Source organism: Melanostigma gelatinosum (assembly GCF_949748355.1).
Source record: "Melanostigma gelatinosum genome assembly, chromosome: 4".
NCBI classification, from domain to species: Eukaryota; Metazoa; Chordata; class Actinopteri; order Perciformes; family Zoarcidae; genus Melanostigma; species Melanostigma gelatinosum.
Window position 1 is genome coordinate 12,927,973 of NC_136637.1, and position 17,845 is coordinate 12,945,817.

The 17,845-nt window shown below is 42.9% G+C and overlaps 1 protein-coding gene across 1 annotated transcript in view; it reads right to left on the reverse strand.

Annotated features, from left to right (window-relative positions):
- hmcn1 (hemicentin 1) overlaps positions 1-17,845 on the reverse strand; it is a gene marked incomplete at its 5' end in the record, with an annotated part of 83,924 nt that overhangs the window by 13,662 nt on the left and 52,417 nt on the right. The window contains 43 exons of the mRNA XM_079266635.1: positions 233-340; positions 637-801; positions 924-1,045; positions 1,266-1,422; positions 1,539-1,666; positions 1,900-2,044; positions 2,224-2,365; positions 2,451-2,587; positions 2,821-2,902; positions 3,268-3,464; positions 3,562-3,840; positions 3,948-4,045; positions 4,396-4,579; positions 4,687-4,811; positions 4,946-5,105; positions 5,287-5,436; positions 5,670-5,801; positions 5,924-6,005; positions 6,547-6,749; positions 6,848-6,961; positions 7,068-7,232; positions 7,415-7,511; positions 7,738-7,925; positions 8,039-8,152; positions 8,247-8,444; positions 8,747-8,897; positions 8,986-9,131; positions 9,411-9,524; positions 9,619-9,792; positions 9,895-10,086; positions 10,224-10,310; positions 10,570-10,683; positions 11,532-11,699; positions 11,836-12,117; positions 12,218-12,373; positions 12,516-12,638; positions 12,964-13,060; positions 13,228-13,403; positions 15,205-15,328; positions 15,564-15,715; positions 15,936-16,112; positions 16,927-17,028; positions 17,170-17,293. Of these exons, the coding sequence (XP_079122761.1) occupies positions 233-340; positions 637-801; positions 924-1,045; positions 1,266-1,422; positions 1,539-1,666; positions 1,900-2,044; positions 2,224-2,365; positions 2,451-2,587; positions 2,821-2,902; positions 3,268-3,464; positions 3,562-3,840; positions 3,948-4,045; positions 4,396-4,579; positions 4,687-4,811; positions 4,946-5,105; positions 5,287-5,436; positions 5,670-5,801; positions 5,924-6,005; positions 6,547-6,749; positions 6,848-6,961; positions 7,068-7,232; positions 7,415-7,511; positions 7,738-7,925; positions 8,039-8,152; positions 8,247-8,444; positions 8,747-8,897; positions 8,986-9,131; positions 9,411-9,524; positions 9,619-9,792; positions 9,895-10,086; positions 10,224-10,310; positions 10,570-10,683; positions 11,532-11,699; positions 11,836-12,117; positions 12,218-12,373; positions 12,516-12,638; positions 12,964-13,060; positions 13,228-13,403; positions 15,205-15,328; positions 15,564-15,715; positions 15,936-16,112; positions 16,927-17,028; positions 17,170-17,293 (6,331 nt within the window). The remainder of the gene's footprint in view (positions 1-232; positions 341-636; positions 802-923; positions 1,046-1,265; positions 1,423-1,538; positions 1,667-1,899; positions 2,045-2,223; positions 2,366-2,450; positions 2,588-2,820; positions 2,903-3,267; positions 3,465-3,561; positions 3,841-3,947; positions 4,046-4,395; positions 4,580-4,686; positions 4,812-4,945; positions 5,106-5,286; positions 5,437-5,669; positions 5,802-5,923; positions 6,006-6,546; positions 6,750-6,847; positions 6,962-7,067; positions 7,233-7,414; positions 7,512-7,737; positions 7,926-8,038; positions 8,153-8,246; positions 8,445-8,746; positions 8,898-8,985; positions 9,132-9,410; positions 9,525-9,618; positions 9,793-9,894; positions 10,087-10,223; positions 10,311-10,569; positions 10,684-11,531; positions 11,700-11,835; positions 12,118-12,217; positions 12,374-12,515; positions 12,639-12,963; positions 13,061-13,227; positions 13,404-15,204; positions 15,329-15,563; positions 15,716-15,935; positions 16,113-16,926; positions 17,029-17,169; positions 17,294-17,845) is intronic.

The following is a 17,845-nucleotide window of genomic DNA, read 5'->3' on the forward strand; positions in this document are numbered from 1 at the left end:
AAAAAGAATAAAGTGGTACAGCAAAAGCATGCAAGAGTCTTATAACCGTTAAAGTCCTCTATTAAAAAAATGTAATCACTGAACATATATCACTAATGAAATCATCATCAAGCGAAAATGAATTATATTTCAAAACTATGATATGGAAAGCAGTTAAGTTCAGAACCATGATTATTTTTGCTCGTCTCCAGCAGGGAGTCTCTTGGTATATTGGTCCTCAGGATGTTCTTACCCTGCACTGTGAGCTGCACGTGGCGGTGGGTGGAGCCGGCAGCATTCTTGGCCGTGCAGGAGTAGCGTCCTGCATGACTGAGCTGAGCTGAGGGGATCTCTACTGGCCCTGAGCACAGATCATAACACACCAATTCAACAAAACTGACGAAGCTAATAAAGTAACCTGACACAGTTATCACTTGGTATAACCTCTAATGATGTATTAGATGACTCACAGTGGTAGCTTTCCTTCGAATATAGCAAGACCAGTGGAAGAATTAACTGAATACAAAAGCATTACTAATTCTCATAAAAGAGTTGGTGATTAACGTATTTTGCGAGCAATTTAAGTATTTTGGTGTCACTTTGTAAAATCATACCAAATAAAATGTGCGTACTATTTACATTAATCCTGATTCTGACCTGTGGGCAGGATGCTGTAGCCCTGTCCCTCTTTGGTAAGCTTCATGCCATCTTTAGTCCAGTGGATTGTGGGCACCGGGACGCCAGAGGCAGTGCAGGCGATGACCGCTGGGGACAGTCTGGTTACAACGAGCTCTGTGGGTTCATCTGCTGTAGACGGAGGAACTAGACGGACATAAAGTAAAACATGTAACAAATTAAATGTTAAAGAAGATTTACAACAGAAATATAAATCCAATCAAATCATGATATCGGAACAATTTCTCAACAAACGCTGTGTTGCTCACCGTGGACAGTGAGGTTGATGGATCTGGAGTCTTCCCCTGCCTCATTAGAGACCACACATTCATACACTGCTGTGTCCTCCACTGTTGGTGCTATAACTACCAGGGAGCCTGATGATAGTAATCTGGAAACAATAAAATAGACGTAGGCTCTATAAAAAGATGGAAAACTGAATAATATATACGGTATATATATATTTTAAACAGTGAATCTTACAACGAAAGGCTGAAGCAATAAAGCTATTAATGTCATCTAAGATGAGGAATTATAAAATGTTCCAGTTTTGTATTTGTCAGTCTTAACTCTTGAATCAGACACTGGAGAGGGAGAAAACCTGGATCAACCTGTACAAATTCTGCTTCTGGTCAGTATTGATGGCCCGCCCGTTTTTCATCCAGCTGACGGTGGGTTTGGGTATACCGGTGGCCTCGCAGGACAGCGTGGTCTGAACGTTGACTGTAACCGTCACATTGGTGCGGCTGTCAGCGATGGAAGGAGGGACTGAAAGATAAGAACCGACGATCACAAGATTACTGGGCGACTGTCTTTGTGGGTGATTGAGACAGTTTGAAGGTATTCATGCGTTTTGTTTTTGTATGCACATATTTACCACCCACCATATACTTGCAGATCCACTCTCTTGCGTTGTGTCCCAGCCTGGTTTGTTGCCATACACAGGTAGCGTCCGGTGTCGGTCACCTGAGAAGAGTGGATGTGTAATGACCCATCCTCTGCAAATGTGTACCTGCGCACATTTGTACAAACTGGATAAGGTACAGCACAGGGGAAATGCCAATAACTGAGCTGTGCTACAACATCATAATAATATATGATTTTTAGATTGTGGAACTTGGAAACCATTAATACATAATATTCATCAAATAGAACTGAAAATGCAATTGTTTTATGATGAAAATAGTACTGATTTGAGACAGAATCTGCAAAAAGGCATCATTGTTGCATAACATGTGGCTTTACCTGGCGTTGTTTCCTGCCAATACGGCACCATGTTTTCTCCATGTGACACGGGGCGGTGGCACTCCACTTACGATACACTCAAGCACTGCTGGCTTGTTTATGTGCACTGACACGGTCAGTGAGCCTTCCTTGATAGTTGGGGCCACTGAGGGCACAGGTGACAGATACATATTTGTTTACTCATTTGTAGCTGGGCATTGAGTTTTGCTCTGTAATTACAGAAGGAGTTGTAAAGAGAAAAAGAATCTCCTTTTCTGCTCTATAAGAAAGGATATAACGTATATCTATATGTACATTAGTTGTGGATACATGATGTTACTGTACCATTTACAGCCAGGTTAAACTGCCGCGTGGTCTTGCCAGCAATGTTGCTGGCCACACAGGTATACTGAGCTTTGTCGCTGAGCTCAGCCATGTTGATCTGGAAGTAGCGGCCACCAGACACAATACGCACACGGGCAGAGGCCTACACAAAGACAGTCATTTGTGAACACGTTTCATGAGAATTAATTGCATTGTGTGGATAGTTGTTTGTTTGTTTGGTTTCTGACCTGCAATGGTTGGCCATCTTTGAGCCAGGTCAGAGTTGGAGGTGGAACAGCATCTGACTTGCACTCCAGAGTCACCTGTCTGTTCTGCAGCACTGACACGTCCTGAGGTGTGCTCTCCCCAGCAATGTTAGGGGGAACTGTTACAGAAACAACAGAAAGAGACTGACATGGATTTTATAGCCCAATCTCATGTCACCGTATTATGTATTCATTACAGGCATGACAGTAGAACATATTTATTACCAATGTACAGATTGACTGAATCATCCCTTTTTGTACGATACGTTAATTACCTTTGAGTCAGAGATTGTTCCAACAATGTTATGTACAGCGTGAACAGCAATGTGTATTACACATCTGTGTTACCCACCATGCACTCGAACGAGGAACTCCTTGTCATCATCGCCTGCCGGACTGTTGGCTAAGCAGCTGTATCTGCCTGTGTCCTCCAACTGAGTACAAGAGACAAACAGCGTGACAAAGGGTGTGTTTGTAAATACAATGTGAAGCTCTACACTAAAATGAGAGCGCTGCTGTTCGACGAAACAGACCGTTCTATTTCTATATGAATTAACAAACAGCTAAGTTATAATGGACGAAAGAAAAACTTTGTCGCCAATGAGGATGCCAATGATTATGAAGAGACTTGAGATTGTAATATGCCTATGAAAATAACTTGGAAATTGTAGGCTATAGCCCAAAATTGCAGGACTTATACTATCATATACAGTATTTGATAAAAGTATGTTTTTAATTTTTTACAGATAAGAGAAAGATTCAATTAAAATTTAATATGTACCAGTCCCGTGGCACTTACCTGAGCCGAGGCCACGCGGAGCACCTCTCCTCCCCGGAGGAGGCGTAGACTGTCCGTCTGTGGGAGTGGGCGTCCATCCTTCAGCCAGGTCAGAGAGGGTGTCGGGATACCTGAAGCCTCACACTGAAACTCCAGCACGTTATTAACCACGACAGATACTTCTGCTGGTACACCAGAGCCCTTGATGTGGGGAGGGTCTGAAAATGAAAACATAAACCAAACGATTATTTATTTTCTTATCCATGAATCGCAGCTGAAGCTGGAGAATAAGAGCTTTAATGTGCTTTTACTCACCCAGAACTTTCAAGCTGAAGTGGCGACTAGCTTGGCCAGCGGTATTGTTAGCTACACAAGTGTAGCGTCCTGTGTCATTGACCTGGGCCTGGATGATTTGCACAGTGGTATTCAGATTGAGAAAATTGAGGTGGGGGTCAGGAATCAGAGTTACCCCGTCTTTGAGCCAGGACAAAGAAGGGGTCGGGGTCCCATCAGCAACACACAGCAGAGAAGCCAAGTTTCCTCTGACTACAGTCACATCCTCTGTGCTCCCTGCTCCGTCCAGGCCAGGAGGGACTGAGGAAAACAATAGAAGATACAGTTCATTGCCATTTATTGCTGAACAGTTTGCTTTTGTGATGTGGTTCTCAGATTGTACAAGCGAGGAACGTTTTCAGACTCACCATGCACCTGTAGGTTATAATGTCTGTTGTCCACTCCTGCTCTGTTTGACGCGATGCAGGTATAGGTGCCACTGTCGGACACCTGACTTCGTGTAATACTGACAGATACAAAAGGTATCGTGTTACATTTGAACTCTCACTAAAGGTGTAAAATAACCAACAAACTATTGTTTTTTCTTTTATGAAGGGTGAATTTCTACACCGAATTAATAGTAGGAAAACCTGCAGCAGAATTAATTCATGAAAAACATAATTGCGCAAGTCAACGCATAAGATTTCTTTGCAATTTTAACAGATACCAATTGCACCGATACCTTTCGTCTTACCCTAATATAACACACTGCTTTGCAATCATTTCAATTTATGTGCACATACAAAGCACAAGATGTTGTTGTTAACGCAGCACCATGTGCTACAAACTCTTATTGAGCCCTGTCCACTGACCTACCGGAGCACCTGTCCAGCAGAAAGAAGCCGTATGTGGGAGGACACTGGCAGAGGCAAGCCATTTCTCAGCCAGTTGAGCTGGGGCGGTGGAGAGCCTGCAGCAACACACTCAATGTTGACAGAACTGTCCAAAACCGTGGTCAACTGCTCAACTGTCTCACTGTTGCCGTCTATCAGAGGAGGCACTGAAAAAGTAAATGTGAAGCAAAGTCAGTGACATTAAAATAAACAAGACAAGTGACTCAGACTGTCTGTACTGGACAGTACAAGTAGTAAAATCAATTTGACCCACCATACACGTTCAGATTGAATATCCTGTCTTCCTGTCCTGCAGTGTTGGTGGCCACACAGGTGTACTTGCCACTATCAGTGGTGTGAGCTCCAGTCACAGTGAGTGTGCTGCCATCCGGACTGATTCTACACACAAAGGCAGCATCGCATCAGCAGTGACACCACTTTTATCATTAGAACATCATTTACCACTGGATTGGCCTGCTGTGAAATCCCATACATTTCCTTCTATTTAGTTATTTTCTTGCGGCAAGCATTACCTGAGCCCCTCGTCCCTCGTATTGTTGATGACTTCCCCATCTTTCAACCACTGGATGGTTGGAGTCGGAGTTCCCCGGGCTCGACAGACCAGCTGGATGCTTTCATTTAGCAGGACTCCCATTTCACTGGGCAGCTCTGATCTAGAGATACTGGGAGGGACTGAGAGAGAATTACTGGCCTCAGCACAATCCTATGAATACCATAAGAACAAATGAAATGGTAAATACATTTATCTGTATGATAAAATATAAGCTTGACAGCACAGTCGACACACAAAGCCAGACGAGAGTATGTCGTAATATTCTGAACTTATTTATAGTGGCTGAGGCTTTGCATGTACCTTGTATGGCGAGGTGGTAGCTCTTTTGTGCCTTGCCCTCCACGTTGGAGGCCAAACACGTGTAAGTGCCGCTGTCAGCAAGCTGTGACCGTGCAATCTGCAGCTTGCTTCCTCCTGAGAAGATGTGCATCTCCAGAGACTCGGAATACTCTAAAGAATCATATGAATGAAATTACAATGAGAACCTAGTCATCTAACGTTAGCCCTTTCCCTCATCCATACGTGTGTTTTTTTCTGTGTGAACTTGTAGAGAAGCAGGTCATTTCATTTAAATGTACGATACAGCTTAATAATGGATATCATTCCCAGGACGACATTAACAAACTACATTTTTGGGGGGGTTGTGTGATTCACAAAAAAATGTAAACTAAACGAAGGCGTACCGATGCGTCGTCCATTCTTCAACCAAGCCAGGCTTGGAGGAGGGATTCCAGTAGCATCACAGGCAAAGGTGACTGGGTTACTGATGGTTTCCACAACACTCTCCTCTGCTGGCCCGTCAATACTGGGAGGTACTGCAGAGGGAGGGAGGCGTTTCTTTAATATTATCTTGTAAGTGTTAAGCATTGTTTGAAAATTCAATACGTGTTTTTATGTTCTTACAGATATTTGAATAAATACATATATCGTGAGCTACCATAAATATTTAAGTGGAAGTTCTTGTCCACTTGTCCAGCAACATTGCTGGCCTTGCAAACATATTGTCCAGTATCAGACACCTGAAGAACAGAGCAGACATAAAAGCAAGATAAACAACAAAAATAATCGTCAGTTATCAATGAAAAGTCAAATGTGCCAGAAGCTCGGTCAGAACTCTTGTGGAAGTGAAGCATTCATGTCAAATGAAAGTTTTGACCCATCATCAGGCTCTGCAATGGGTATCAGGCTGGGTCACATGACATTCTCAGGCCCTGACTTAACAGCACCTTTAAGCTGCCTTTAGGTCCTACTCTCTCCAATGCAAAGAGCAGATACTTGCTCTTACATCTACACTGTATCTGCTTAGACTAAACTGCTGTGGCTGGCCCCACTGATGTGATGGGCAGGATCATTTTAATGTCAGTATCATCTTTATGTCATGGCCCGCTCAGTCAAGCGCGGTCAAAGTGTGGCTGTTACAAAAAACTCAAGCTTTCATCAAAATAAAAACAAAGAAAAAGACAGATCACAGTAATGTCCATACTGTTTGACTGGACATGCAATCGCTGAAAGATGTTGAAAACGAGAACAGACACAGCATTGCATCCATTCATCTCTTACCTCTGAGCCTTTGATCTCAAGCATCTGTCGTTCCGCCAGGATGCGCAGGTTCGCCGATTCTGTCGCCATCCTGCCGTTCTTGTACCAGGTGATGGTGGGAGGAGGTACAGCGTTGGACTCGCACTCCAGAGTTACTGATTTCCCAACCAGCACATTCACCACCACAGGAGAGTCCCCACTACTGTGCCGGATACTTGGAGGAACTGGAAAGGCAGAGGAGAGGGGAAAACATTGACCGTCAGTTTATGATGTAAAGTCAGGCGCTCCGTGTACAGTGCACACATTGTGGATGTGGACTGACCAAAAACAGTGAGGTAGATGTGTTTGAAAGCCTCTCCTGCTGCGTTAATGGCCACACAGCTGTACTTTCCTCCGTCAGATACTTTTGCTTTCAGAATCTGTAGTGTACGACCACCTGAAGGCACAAATGGACACAAATAAACATTCAGAACCTACTGTTATTTTTTTTCAATGTAAAATGGCTTCAATGTTCATTCTTTTAAATGTGATATTTTAAGCACCTGGCATGATGAGAGCGTGATTCGTGTTGGCCTGAATGGGGCCCCTATCATGTTGCCAGCTCAAGGTGGGAGGGGGGAAACCAGTGGCTTCACAAGAGAGAGATACAAAGTTGTTCACCACCACAGTCACAGTCTCGGGACTCAGGCCGATAATGGTGGGAGGCACTGAAAGGAAAAATACGAGAAACAAACGGTCGTTTTTATCTGAGAGAGCAGTCTTTAACAGTATTCAGGTGAAATCAGTTCTTTCTACATGAGAGTAAATGTAGATGCATCTTCAACTCACCTTTTCACAATTTGATCAAATTGAGCATTTAGAATGTAAATGTGATTCACATGCGACTCACCATGAACATTAAGGTTAAAATATTTTTCTGCACTTCCAGCCACGTTGTCAGCCGCACACACATAGCGCCCTGTGTCAGATACCTGAGCAGTCACCACCTGATGGTTGGGAAAGATGGAGACATGTAGAATCAAGTCAGAACACAGGGCAGACTTTAGAAAGTTGTGCATAAATAAAGTATTTATTGCATTAACCTCCTGTTGGACTGAATGACATTGAACAAGGGTTTCTGTGTGTTATATATATATAGTAACTTTAACTTGGAATGGTTTCAAACTAAAATGAACTACGCATGAAACAGAACATGTGCTTCCTGGTTGTTACCTGAAGTGTTCGCCCATTGGTCAGGATCCTATGTGGCCCATCTGAGCTGACTGGCTGGCTGTCCTTAAACCAGGTGATCTTGGGGGCGGGGTTTCCATCCACGTGGCACTCCAGTTGGGTAGTTTTGTTGACCAGGACTGTGACCTCATCAGGCAAATCACTGTCTGTTCCCCGTATGGTCGGGGGCACTGATGAAGGACAGAAATACACAATGAGAAACAGATCTATGTGAAAAAGACTTTCACCCAGCTCTGTTAAACTGACTGATACTTGTACCACAAAGAAAAGTGTTTTTACTCACATAATACTCGCACATCATATTGAATGGAGTCTTCTCCTGCTTCATTGACAGCCACACACGTGTATCTGCCTGAGTCTTCAGCCTGGGATCTGGGAATCTGTAAGACTCGCCCACCTGAGAATAAAACTGTCAAAGGTTAGTACGTATGAACTCATTCTGTCTTGCTCCACCTTTTTTTGTCTCTGTTTTTTGTTGTTGTCTATCTCACCTGGCAATATCAGTATTTTGTCATTGGAGGACAGCAGTTGTCCATCTTTATACCAGGTGAGTGTTGGAGGGGGTACGGCGTTGGTCTCACAATATAGAGAGATGGGATTGTTGAGTATCACATCTCGAACATCCCGTCCAAAGCCAGGGGAAGACGCGGGATCACCGACTCCACCAGGCCTGTTGAAATGAGGTGGAACTGAGTAGGGGGGGGGGAAAGGAAAGAGTACAAATGTTTAAGTCCTTCTTTGAGCAATTTGGAAACTTAATTTTGGTTTGTGGTTGGAAATATAATCAAGGCAATGGCTCTACATTTACCTAAAAGGATGTTGACATTAAAATAGATGTTTTTATTGGACAAGCCCAACATTTTTTTGCAGTTGTTTTCCCTTTTCGATATACTATTTTAGTATTAAAATAAAAACACATGAGAATACTCTGAGCCCATGAAATGCACAAATAGTCTCAGTTAATACATCGGCATCAGTCAACCCAGTTCACCTTGTATATTTACATCAAAGTCCTTCTCATCCTCTCCAGCTATATTAGTGGCGATGCAGGTGTAGCGGCCAGTGTCTGACACCTGAGCATGCTTGATCTGAACAATACGACCGTTGGCTGTTATGGACACATGGTCATCTGCACGCAGGATCTGTGGTAGAAACAGTAGTTGTGGCTTTTACAGGTTATTTTCTTTATTTTCACCCACAGTCTCCAATGGAATCAAATTAGATGTCTACCTGTCCGTCCTTGTACCACTGCAGTGCTGGTGTAGGAAACGCCTGAGCTGCACACTCCAGGGTCAGTGTGCTGTTGACCTTTATCTTGACCTCTTTGGGGGCCAGTCCTTCCCCTGGGATATCATTCTTATTGATCTGAGGGGGAACTGGAGTCAAGAAACCTGTGTAAGATTACACTCACATGTATATAGCTATGTTTGTATGATGATCCTTCATCCATCTTCAAGAATTTACAGGTTGCAATTTCCAAGTTAAATCTTTGTGAAGAAATTGATTACTGATAACTATCAGTTTACTTGTTACATGTTCATGTAAGCATATGAAATAGGCTGTGCAAGAACTGATATTTTCCACATGAAAAGCTTTGCGCTGTACTTTCTGGTAAAATAAAATAGAGCATGTAAAAAAAGATGCAGGAATCTCACCATACACCTTGATCTCATAGCGCTTCAGTGTCTCTCCAGCCTCATTAGTGGCCACACAGGTATATCTCCCTGCATCCTCTTCTTTAGCATTGATAATCTGCAGGGTTCGCCCACCTGTGAAAGTATGGGTGACGAATGACAAAAGATGCACCACACTACTGTGTTCTGTTTAGTTTGACTCGAGCGTAATGTACGTGTGATCTCAAACCTGGGAGGACTCGGATGTGGCGACTGGACTCAAAGGGAGTGCCGTCCTTGAGCCAGGTGATGAGAGCAGGAGGGTAGGATTGGACTTCACACACCAGAGAGGTGGGGTTGCTCAGAGTTACTGTCACCTCCTCTGCAGAACCGTCAGGACCTGACCCAGCAATGGTGGGAGAAACTGGCAAAAAAAAAGGAGGGACGCGCAGAACAATCAAATCAAAGACATGTCTCAAAGAGTTTGATTCATACTAGAAATGATTTTAAAGAGTTGTGTTTGTACCCAGGACATTGAGGTTGAAGTGGCGGTTGCGATGCCCGGCACTGTTAGATGCCAGGCAGCTGTACCTGCCAGTGTCTGCAAGTTGGGCCCCGGAGATTTGGAGGAAACGTCCGTGAGACGAGACTTGGTGGCGTCTGTCAGGCACCAACAGCTGTCCGTCCTTCAGCCATTTAATCTGTGGTGAAGGGTTACCTGGGAGATTAATAGGTGAGGTTAGGGATCAATGTATCTTTAATATAATCTACATTAAGGATCGATCAGGAGAATTTTCATCAGCAACACATGAGATTTGGAAGTCAACGTAGAGATGTCTGTATGATGTCAATTACCTGAGGCCTCACAGGTGAGCGTTATGTTGTGTTTCTCCCTGACTTTAGTATCCACCACAGTTCCCTCGGCCACAATGCTTGGTGGAACTGTCGGATTAGACTGAAAATCAATTACATGGTTCTCACTGTCTTCCAATGTATTAAAAAGGCTTTCACAGTGAGAGATACATGTTCATCACATCTCTTCAGATTGATGATAAATGAAATCAAAGGATCTTCAGACGAAAACAATGCTCACCCCTATAGACTTTTAAATGGTATTGAAATCTGTACACTGAAGTTGACATTTTTATTTAATATGATGCCGTCGAAACAGAATACTAAAGTAGGTATATAATATCATTACTGAGGATGTCGAGGTCAAAGTTCTTCCTCTCCTCTCCAGCGCTGTTAGACACAATGCAGGTGTACCTCCCAGCATCCTCTGCTGCAGCATGCATTAGACGCAGGCTCCGGCCCCCTAGAGATTTAACAGGCAAATTACTGACATGTATCTATTGTCATCATGGAATGTTTTCAAAGGCTGTGTCAGCATAAACCTGCCCCCTTTTCCACAAAAGACAATCACCCTGTGGATGTGTAAACAACATTTAAAGCCTGTTGAAAGTGAATCACCCCTCTTCGAAAACTGGGATCAATTACCAAAAATAGTTTAGACTCTGAGGCTCACAGCTGTTAAAACATTTACAAACCAGTATAATGAGATTCAAGACGAATTGCATCTGTCTTTAAACACAACTGAACAGGGTTCATGAGAATCTCCTGTGACAAACATTGACTCAAGGTAAATTCTACTTTCTACGCCTTAACAATCCAAACAATGGCATCCAATGGGTCAACTTGGCAGATGCATGCTACTTCTAGTTATGCACATCTAGGTAGTTTGCTTAAGTTAAGGGGCCACAGTTTAAGTTGGAAAAACCCAATACATCTGGTTAAATGTTTAAAAACACAATTCAAAGTAATTGCTACAGTTTGTCTTCTTTCCCAATTCTCTGTCTGTTGAGTTTGGCCCCAGTTGCAATAAGCCTATTACATCTTATTGCTGGTAATGTATTGCAACTGCTTGGCCTTTGAAACCCAGCTGGGTAGCAAAATAGTTTGAGTTTTACTCTTAAATTTAAACCATCATTCATATTGTGTGTTGGCTTGCTTTCCTCGAGTCTGTTCCTTCATGGATGGGACACTAAACTAAGAAGGAATTTTATCGACATTTGAAGACATCCAACATGACAGACAACACATGGGGGAAGAAGCTTGAAAAAACAATTTCAATTTGAAAGCCCAGAAAGTCAGACTGTAACTCACCCGAGAGGACGCGCAGTGAGCTGGTAGCTTTGATTGGCCGTCCATCCTTCAGCCACGTGATGGCAGGAAGAGGGATGCCAGAAGCTTCGCAGCTCAGCGCAACTGGGTTCTTCACGACAACACTCACATTTTCTGGCAACTGCGCCTGACCGATTATACTAGGTGGGACTGAACAAGAGGAGAGGGAATGAGTCAAAAAGAGAGAAAGAAAATTGAAGACATTGAAATGGGTTGTAATTCCCCAAACTTAGGAACAGAAAAAGATTAAAGCAAAAAAAAAAAAGAAAAGAAAACAGCTTCATACCATGAACACTGATGTCATGCTTGCTGTCAGCCTGTCCTGCCACATTAACAGCGATACAGGTGTAGCGACCTGTGTCTGACACCTTAGCATCTTTAATCTGCAGCAGCCTCCCCTCATTCTGGATCATTGCACCATGCTGGCCTGTGATAGGCCGTCCATCTTTCAGCCATGTGACGGCTGGTCGTGGTACGCCCTCTGCAGCACATTGTAGGGTCACATCGCCTCCTTTTGTCACAGCAACATCATCGGTGTTGCCCTCGCTGCGTCTAATAGAAGGGCGGACTGAAGTGAAAGAAGCAAGCTGAGTTGGTGCACATGCTCTATAGCGATATCTTTTTGCTGCATGATACAAACATGTATTCGTAAATTTGCACGCACGTACCATAAACCTGCAGGCTGTACTCCTTGGAAATGGTGCCGGCTGTGCTGGAGGCTGTGCAGGTGTAGGAGGCTGCATCTGTCCTCTCAGCGCTGGAGATCTGCAGCTGGCGACCTCCTGACAAAACCCTGAGCCGTTGGTCTGATTTGAGCTCAGAACCTGGGATGAACACAAAACACAGGTTAGGTATGGTGTTCAAACATGCAACCCTCATGACATCAGTGCATCACCCAATGTCCACAGTATATTCCTTTTTTCTCTTGTCGTCACGTTGTGAATCTACAAACTAAGATGCACTCACCGTCCTTTCTCCAGATAAGGCTGGGGGGTGGTATGCCACTGGACTCACACACCAGAGTGATGAGACTTCCTTCAATCACAGTCAGAGGAGACGCCTCCTCTGAGCCGCGGATACTGGGAGAAACTGTAATAACAACAAGACACCTAAAGGAGGCGCTCACATCTTATTCAAGCTACATGCTGGTGCATTTCACTGAGGGTGAAAAATGGAAAAAGGTACCCAAAGAGAATCTTAACAACTACAACAATTTCTACATAAATACATAAATATAATATCACACCAACCATCAAAACTCAACATAAAACAGTGTATGTATAACGAAACAAACAAGTCAAACACTGGCTTCACAAACATAGTTAGATACGGTAACAGGCTCATGCAGTCTTTCATCAAGAGTGGGTTCAGCAGAATAACAAAAGAATAGAGCCAAAAATGAAGTTAAACTCACCCCAGACATTGAGGTTATAGTTCTTCTCTGTTTTGCCGGCAACATTAGTGGCTTCACAGGAATACCTGCCTGAATCCTGCACCTGGGCACTATCGACCTACAAATAGATATACAGACAAATATACAAAAAACTCTGAATTATTAAGCCAATAAACTAGATATTTATTTCGTAAAAAAAAAAAGTACTTTGTACTTCAAGTTGATTCAAAACACTCCTTACAATTATTAATATAACTGTTTTATAATTTCTAACTCTGGCTGTACCTTGAGCACACTCCCATCCGCTGAGACGGTCAGACCAGGCTTCCTGAAGAGCGGGCGGCCATCTTTGCGCCAAGAAAGGGTGGGTGGAGGGATTGCATCGCTCTGGCAGTGCAGCTCCACTGGACCACCGAACATCACCGTGGCATTCACCTCCTCCCCTTTAATGTTTGGTGGCACTGTGGCAGACATGAAAGCAAGCTGCTGAAAACATTTTTCTGACAGATTACAGAGTATCATGGATACAAAATGAGACCATAAATGAGGTACGCATACACACTATTCAGATGCTCTTTTGCGTTTATTGACTTCGAAAGTCAGCCCGCTTGGCCATTCTAAATGCTGTAAGCTCTTCATATTACCTCATAAGCAAAACTGAATAATTGCTTCCTGAGATGCACAGGGTCGGTTAAGTTGGGCATCTGGTGCTCTTTAAGTACTAATTATATCTTGGGTTATGGCAGCATCATCAAACCTGTTGAACATTTGTTTGTGGTATTAACTATGAGAGTATAGCTTAATTTCCAAGAAGTTCATGAAACCTAATCTCCAAGGAAATTGCTAACATGCACTGAGATACATAACGAGGAGAATTCCCATAAGAATGTTTCTGTTCCCATGTGATTATCTAGGTATCATCACAATCAACGGGTGTCGCTGAGACCTGTTAACTAGATTTCCTATAACATTTCTGGGACCCTAATCTGAGCAACGAGGCAAACGGTGGAAAATGAAGTTAATTGACAACTTTCTGCAACAGCTCAGTATGACAATGTCTCTATTCTAACAGCAGACTGGATTCCTTAAATATAACATCTGCATCAAGTGGCAATTTCATTAATCTAAGCTTCTGAATGTCAGTACTTCATGAGACAGGACAGTCCTTTTTGGGTGAATCTGCCCTGATCTAAAAAAAGGCTGCTCGCCAATTTCCCCTACATTACGGTCATTGGGAAAGACAGAAACAGACCCTCAGCTCAGCCCAGGCCAGACACAGGAAGCTGCAGAAGAATGGTAGTAATTACCACAACAAATCTGCCTTTATTTCTCTGGACAAGCTCCTTTTGATCCTTCTGAGGAAACTCACGTAATCTGGATGTTTGTATCCCACATAGACATACAGCAACAGACACATACAAGCACAGACTTTATATCTAAACTACTTGTCTCCTATTTGCTCGGTAACATTAGACTTGTATAACAACTGATCTGCCATCAAGCACAGCTCTGTGTAGGGAAACTGACAAGGTTTATTGAAATGCTAAACTTAATCAAATCATACTTCCTCCCCATGCAGAGACTTGCTCAAGGTCTTGTTCAAATATTGTTTCAGTATTTCAATTCATGTTCCCTGCTGGAACTGATGCTCTGTTGAAAGACATACTAAAGTCGGCCAGAGCCATTACTCAGTAAAACAAGAAGGGAGCAAGGAAAAGACATTAAAGTCATGAACACAAAGTCCGAAGGAGAAGAATTGAATAATAAGTACTTTTCTTTCAACAGCACCTGCCAACAACTTGCCGAATCAAGCTAATGCTTAATAACAATTTTAATACCAAACGTTATGGGCACTTCAAAGCATCCCCAAAATATAATGCAGTGCAGCATTCGTTCAGTCTCTGTCATAATGATGATGGAGGTTATGTCATTGTTGGCTGAATCTGTGATTGTCAGCAAAACGTCACAGAATAGTAAAAACAATCCCTGAGCTGAAGAAGACATATTTAAATAGTTTTCAACACTTATGTTTGACTAACAGTCCAAAACAGATATTCAGTTTACTATCATGCAAGACATGGTAAAGATGAAAATCGTCACACTTTAGACGAGGCTCGTTCATCAAAATGTCTTGAAACATGGCTAAAACGATAAATCTACTGTCAAAACAGTTACTCATTTATTGTTTTGTATGTAAGCGTAAAGTATGTAGCTGTATATATATATATATGTTCAGAATTGTTGCCGTGCTGATTTACTCACCATAAACTCTCAGGTCGTACTCTCTATGCTGTTCTCCTCCGGCGTTGACAGCCACGCAGGTGTACCTCCCTGTATCACTAACCAGTGCACTGGTTAGAGACAGCACTCTGCCACCAGACAACACCTGGGAGGAACACATCAACAGGTCACACACAACACACACACAAATACATAAAAACACAGCAATCAACAAAAAAAACGACAGAATAATACCATGACACGTTTCCTGAAAATGTAGGCATATGTTGTATATGTTTGATTTAATTCAAGATAACAATTTAAGGAGACTTTATTCCCCATTTTGCCTCGTAAAAAAACAATTAAATAATCACAGTGATATGAGAATAATGTGTACACACCTGTATGCCATGTGACACACTTGCCACAGGGCTGCCATCTTTGAGCCATGTGAGGCTGGGCAGGGGAACACCGGTGGCCTCACACTCTAGCCTGGCAGCTTCATTCACCACAACTGTTACGGTCCCACCTCGGCTGGAGATGACCGGAGGCACTGCAAGGAAGGAAAAGGAAATGATTGCATAAATGCATGACAAATATTCAGACAGAGAAGTTGCTGGAGTTTTAAGTTGTTTTCAGAAATTGGATAAGGAGGTTGACAGAAGAGTATTTTAACCCTGTGTGACTTAGTCGTCTCCTAGAGAAACATTGTTATGTCTACTTATCTGATTTTATAAAAAATCCGCAAATCTCAGTTGAATGTATGTACTCACCGTACACCTGTAGGCTGTGGGATATCTCAGCAACTCCAGCTAGGTTGACCGCGAGACATCTGTATGTCCCAGCATCAGACAGTTGAGCTCGTTCAATCTCCAGCATCTGGCCACGCTTCAGCATAGTCAGGCCAGCTGCACTTGTCAGAGGTCGGCCATCTTTGTACCAAGTGATAGCTGAAGCACAATAGGTCATTCAAAGTGCTTTAAATAAAGCAAAAAAAACATGAAAATCAGATTTAAAAGACATCAGAAAGAAAAAGAAAGGAATAACAGATAAAGGGATGAAGGTTGGAGTGCAGAAAAGAAGACAAAAGAAAATGAAAAACAAAACCCTTGTTTTAGCCGTGATTAGCTTTGAGTTGGATCACATCTCAGAACTTACGTTTGTTCCAGATATTGGTGCACAGAAACTAAAAGCTGCTTCAGTATTTTTTGTTTCAAACCTCAGAAAAGTAAGCAAACACTGTCCAGGTGTGCTTAAAGGTTTCGAGAATTCAGAACACAGAAGCAGATGAGAGACGTGATGTATTTTGACCTATTTTACCATTTAGTGCTTTGTCAAAGTAATAGAATTTTATTATTTGACTATTTGTGGTCGTGAAATTTAATTTACAAACCGGATCTCTAATTTTGCTTTGGACAATGGAGCCTAAAACAAATATTTTCGCATGTAACATTTTCACAGATATCAGATTGTTGGAATGAAACACCTGCTGTAAAATGCAGACACAGCCAAAGAAAGGAGGGTTCAATAACACTGGAATGTGACTGCTTATCTGTACTGAACTTGTACTCAGGAGTGAAAGTCAGTGAGAAGAGAGTAAAGCTGCCTGTAGGGAGTCATCTGAGATACATTTTCTGCCGTTCCATTAATGGTTAAAGATAAGGAAAAGAGCAGAACAGCCAATTCAAACTGAGAGGAAACGTCGCCCTGGAGCCCGCAAGTGAGCACAGCAGGAAGGAGGACAAAGTTTGTGAGGCGTCTCACCAGGTAATGGGCTGCCTGTGGCCTTGCACTCAAGCTCAGTGGGAAAGCCTGACAGGATGGTCTGGCTCACGATCTCTCCAGAGTGGAGGATACTGGGCGGCTCTGAGGGACACACACAAGAACAGTCATTTATCAGATGATACTCTCCTGGCTTCACCTCGTCCCTTGACACAGAAACCAGGAGACGAGTGAGACAAGGGACGGAAACATGCAGAGATAGTGCTGTGTGTATCTCGAAGTTACCATGGACACTGAGCCGTGTGCGCTGTTGGGCTTCACCAGCTGCATTGGTGGCCAGGCAGGTGTATTTCCCAGAATCCTCTAGTCTTGCCTCTGTGACCTTTAGCATTCTGCCCGCTGACTCCAGCTGTGACAGATACAAACACATACAGCACACAGACAATTCAGACTGGTAACTACTACTTTTCATGTTAACATGTCAGCATAAAAGTGACTTCAATGCTTTGCCTGAACTAATGCTTCATTTCTGTATTCAGACATTTGCTAAAAAACACATCACAGGCCAAAAGTCAAAGACTCAACTGCAATTGACTCCCATTTAGAATAAAAAAACAAAACAAACTTGGCACAAACACTCAGTGACTTAAATGAATGTTGCCGAATATAACAGTGCCTTTTTTCCTTCTGTGTAGCATTGCATTGATTTTAATAACCAACCAAGGCCCACCCTTAAACAAAACAGTGTGTGTGTGTTTTAAATTCATGTGAAATTTAGCGACCGTTGAACATTTTTGAATGACTACATTGGTGCATTTCAACAGCATACGTCTGCATGTACTGTCGGATTTAACTGAGGCTGCGCCGACTTCAGTGGGATTCATATTCAGCCTATCAGCCAGTGGGATTCATATTCAGCCTATCAGCCAGTGGGATTCATATTCAGCCTATCAGCCAGTGG